Consider the following 4,909-nt stretch of genomic DNA (forward strand, 5'->3'; position numbering starts at 1 on the left):
TTGACCAATCACAGTCGAATGTGAGAAGAATAATCGACTGTGATTGGTCAATTTCTTACTCTTACTTCTAACTCCGTGTATTGTAGACGACGCCCTAGAATACGCAGGTTACGCTTACGCAGGTTACGCCGCATGTGACGGCACCCTTAATCTTATGGAATTTTGTGTGCGGCAGCCCTAAGGTCCATGTCCCATGCAGCGGATCGCACGTAAGCTTATTCGCATATCGCCAATCACAGAATCATTCTTTTAAATCTATTTGCAAATTTTGCAAGCAGATCTAAGAGAATGATTCTGTGATTGGCGATACGCAATTACGCGCGTATGGTGATACGCGTCAGGGGACGGCACCCTAATAACTGATTAATTTTCTCTACTGAATGCAGCCATTGATCCATTGTTACGATTTCTGAAATGTCCTTCCATGATTCCAGCAAAGTAAAGATTCCTGGAATGTAACACTCCTTTGAATGTAACACTCTATTACCTTTTTCATAAAGAAGAATGCCTGTGTTATTAAATCACATAGTTAAAATTATCTAGATGATAAAATTATTAGATAATGTAGATTTAAAATTTATTAAACTATTATATGTGTGTGATGAGAGTGAAAGATTTTTTTAACTATAAAACATATTCATAAATATTTCTTATATTATTATGCAAGCAGAATATAATAAAGACAGAAACAATTCTAATTTATAATTATCTCTCATTGTTATTACAAGCTGGCCTCTGTATTCTCAGACGACGATTTATGATGGAAAACGAAAAGATGTTTCGGCTGGTATTGCTCTACAGCTTCTAGAAGGCTATCTGGATAACCAGGTGAATAGTATCTGAAACAATTTGTGATTGAAACACAAGTTTAAGAAATGAAAAAAGTTTATGTTTTTTTCAGCTATCGCCTTTAAAGAAAATATTGTCGAGAGATTTAAGTCAATCAGAACCAACACTGGTTGACCGGTATGTATAACAATTTTTTTGTACTTTAGTAATTCTAAACGAACATTTCGGCTCTCGTTTTTAATCCTCTTCAGTGTATCACTAAATTAACAAATTAATTATCTCGCAATACGGTAAGCCAAAAAATTATTAAGATTATACGAAAGTATCCATGTCGCGAAGAAGTAGTTGGAGAAGATAATAAAAAAAAAATGAGAAAAGAACCATGAGTAAAATTAATAAAACACCTTAGTACTTGGTAGAATACCGCCTAAACGATTAATCAAAGTACTGTAAAATTAATATGAAAGATTGATGAACGCATTAAGTAATTAAAAATTACAACAAATTAAACAATAACAGTCAATAAATTCAAAACATACATTGAAGGTTATCATAGGTTGTGTTCAGCAAACTTAACTGTTGTGAGTAAGCGCTCGCTGCTATTGATGCAGCGTAACCCCCCAAATCTACAATAGGTTTAAGCCTTAAGCGAGGTCTACAATAGAAGTCGTAGCAGTCGTAGAGTCTTAAGTCGTAGAAAATTCACCAATCATAGTCGATTATTCTTCTCATATTCTACTGTGATTGGTTAATTTTTCTATTGTAGATAGACTTCTATTGTAGACCCCGCATTAAGTCGTAAGAAATTGACCAATTACAGTCGAATCCGAGAAGAATAAAGAGTCCTCTACATAGAAGTCGAAGACGGTCGTGGAGTCTTAAGTCGTAGGAAATCAACCAATCACAATCAAATATAAGGAGAATACTCGATTGGAATTGGTCAGTTTCCTACGACTTAAGACTCCACGACCGTCTATAACTTCTATGTAGTGTAGAGGACCCTTAAGCGACTGTGATTCGCCCATTTCTTATGACTTAAGGCTTAAAACCCTATTGTAGATCCGAACTTAAGTAATGTCTTAAAACGCTAATGCAGCCCTCTGATTGGTTCGTTACTTCTTAAGTCCATACTTAAGGCGGTCTTGAACGAAGACATAAGGTTCTTTTTGGCTGAACTTTTGCACCAGTTCATCTTTCTTCCTTATCTCTTCAGGAGGAAAGAAGAGGAAGAAAGATGAATCGGTGCAAAAGTTCAGCCAAAAAGAACAGGCCTTTTATTGCTCTCGGCCACTTCCCGGCCTACCGCGGCGACCAATCAATTCACTACTAGAAAAGAAAAGAACCACTCCGCGACTGTTTCTTTCTCTTTCTATCGTGTTTTCAGCTTCTCTCGCACGTATGCTCCGTCTATCTTGTAAGGCTATAATCTTGAGCAATGCCTATGTATGGATTCCGTCCATGTGTAACAATATGGCAGACGTACCGTTTATCATTCAATCGATTTAAATTACGACATTGTAGAAACAGAGTCGCGGCAGCGGCAGTTTTTTGCAAACACTGGCTTCGTAATGATATAGTAGCGCTTATTAGCTTGGATTTTTAATAGACACGAGATTATTGCCTTTACCTATCGTGTAAGTATCTCAATTGTGACAAAAACAAGGTTATAGGAGCAAGTAGTGTTTGTATAGTACTTAATTTATTCTATTAATGTTTGCTGTGTGACATAAATGTCTGTCATTTCCTTTTCAAAGAAATTAGACTTTCATTTTGATTCTTGTACAAAATTGTAAGAATCACTTTGCGATATGAATCAGAACTAGGTAATTATCAGTTTTACTTCCGCAGCTCAGAAATCAATAAAGTTGGGCTTATTCGACGCCTATTTCTGCATGAAACGAAAGAATCTGGCAGAAAAAAACGTGTCGCTCTGCCCCGCGAACCGAGATTAAAATCGTTCAACTTGACAACTATTCAGGTTAGAATATCTGTCACATCGATGGCATAAACTTAGAGGGACATGAGAACATGTAAGTGAGATTAGAATAAATATTTTCTGCTTTAATTTCACAAATTCTCTGCTTTATAAACACAAATTCTCTGCTTCAAAAACAAATTCCCTGTTTTATAATCACAAATTCTCTGCTTTAAAAATATAAATTCTCTGCTTTAAAAACACATTATTGTATAATTTTAGTCCCTAGAGCATAGAATTTCTGTTTTAAAACAGAAAATTTGTATTTTTAAAGCAGAGATTTTGTTTTCAAAGCAGAGAATTTGTGTTTTAAAGCAGAGAATTTGTATAACAGAATATGATTGTAAATAAATGATTGTGAATTATAATATTAAAAGTAACTTTTTTACATGGATTGAAGTTTAGAGCTAACATTTCTTTTAAATAAACGCTATAACTATATACATGGCTACGTCGCTCATATTCCTATAAACTCCATGTTTTAATAAATACAATTTAACTGATTTGTTACGGTTCAAGTTGATATTATTACTTTACAATTTAAATAAAGAAATCTATCCTTAATTTCTTGCCTTCTATTTTTTATATAAAATTTGTTTCAAAGTAAAAAAGTTAAAATTTTATGTAAAAATTCCTCCAAGATAACATTTACATATGCAAAGTATGCTAAAATCATTCGATTGTGATCCTTCAAATTTTGATTCCAACATTTTTCTAATAAATTTAGAATATAATTTTTCATATCCCCGATTACGACTTAATTTCGAGTTAGGGCCTAAACACAAAGCGATCATAACTGATTTGTAGAACGTAAGTCGTAGTAGTTGTAGATTGACAAAACATTGTGCATTGACCTATGACTATGACTCACGTTTCAGGACTCACTTACGACTATCTTTGTGCCGAGGTCCTTAAGAGGATCTTAAAATCATCTGTATTACCGATTAAATCATAATTTTTCTATAACAATTACTTTTTCCTCTTTTACAGATTCGAAAATCCTTTCCCAGGATTAAAGTATACGCATTAATACGTGTTTGTGAAGTGGAATTTATGCCGAGACAGACGACAAAAAATTTCAAAAGTGAAATCTTAAGGGGATGCTAAACCGATTACTCAACTCGATCAAGGTCGATAGTACAGACTTTTTTAAATTTCAAATTCGATAATAGTGGTGACATCTTTGATTTAGTTTTTACATTATATTATATAATATATATCATTCTGTCTTACTCAAACGCATATGCTGTTCTTATCTAACATATGCCAGCACCATCTATCGCAAGACCGCGCAACTATTGCTATACGGAATTTCGGCTGTGTTGACAGTCCCAGTCTTCACAAAGCACCTGTATACATGTATTTTCTATTCGGTGGACATATTTATTTTCTAGACTTTCAATCTTAGTTCTATAAACTCGGTATCGTTTGTTTCAATAATGTGACCTCAGCTGCACACGCTTATTTTCAAGATATAGACTCTAAAATTCTTGTGTCAAGCAAACATATATCTGAGGTGACAGCTGTATGAACCAAAAGTGAATTTTTAACGAATTTTAAACTTTTTTCTCATGAAATCCAGTGCAGCTGAGGTGTTGCTTGTACGTACTTTAAGTAATAATACTTTTGCAATCCGTACATCCAATACAGAGATTTTTCACCGAATGGAAATGTGGTAAAACAGGAGGCTTTAGCATTGCCTTAAGAAATTTTTTTTGTTTTCGGCACAAACTCCATCTCACAGACACGTATTGATGCGTATACTTTAATAACTAGTTCACACGACTAATTCACTGAAAAGATCTGTTCGCCAAAACAATTTGTCGCGGATAGAGGCCTAGGTCTATCAGAGAGGCGACAGGTGAGGCAATGGTCTGATTGGCTGGCTAAATTACATGATTCAGCGCCATTTTCTTATACAGTAGAATCATGCCTACTGCACACTGGACGCGATGAGCGATGAACGACGAGCGGTATCCAATAAAAGCTCTGCTTTTTTTCACATGATGCAAAGCAAAACTCTTATTGGATGTCGCTGATCGCTCATCGCGTCCAGTATGCGGTAGGCATTAGCCTAGTACGGACAACGCTTTGACACCGAATGCTGATTGGTGAAAAACGGGCGATGAAGGGGGGGGGGGGGGG

At 35.2% G+C, this 4,909-nt stretch overlaps 2 protein-coding genes across 3 annotated transcripts in view; one reads left to right on the plus strand and one right to left on the minus strand.

Annotated features, from left to right (window-relative positions):
* Positions 1-611: 611 nt before the first annotated feature.
* Positions 612-4,909, minus strand: part of LOC108768082 (sperm-associated antigen 6) — a 21,232-nt gene continuing 16,934 nt past the window's right edge. Inside the window, exon 10 of one of the 2 annotated variants that reach the window (XM_018518353.1) lies at positions 612-839. In XM_018518353.1, the coding sequence (XP_018373855.1) occupies positions 722-839 (118 nt within the window). In that variant the 3' untranslated portion in view covers positions 612-721. The remainder of the gene's footprint in view (positions 840-4,909) is intronic. The other variant, XM_018518354.1, reaches the window with a different exon arrangement.
* The window catches only part of LOC108768083 (uncharacterized), an 11,617-nt gene continuing 8,967 nt past the window's right edge, over positions 2,260-4,909 (plus strand). The window contains exon 1 of the mRNA XM_018518356.1: positions 2,260-2,423. The gene's annotated coding sequence lies outside the window, so the exon portion shown is untranslated. The remainder of the gene's footprint in view (positions 2,424-4,909) is intronic.

Source organism: Trachymyrmex cornetzi, unplaced genomic scaffold (assembly GCF_001594075.2).
Source record: "Trachymyrmex cornetzi isolate Tcor2-1 unplaced genomic scaffold, Tcor1.1 scaffold748, whole genome shotgun sequence".
NCBI classification, from domain to species: Eukaryota; Metazoa; Arthropoda; class Insecta; order Hymenoptera; family Formicidae; genus Trachymyrmex; species Trachymyrmex cornetzi.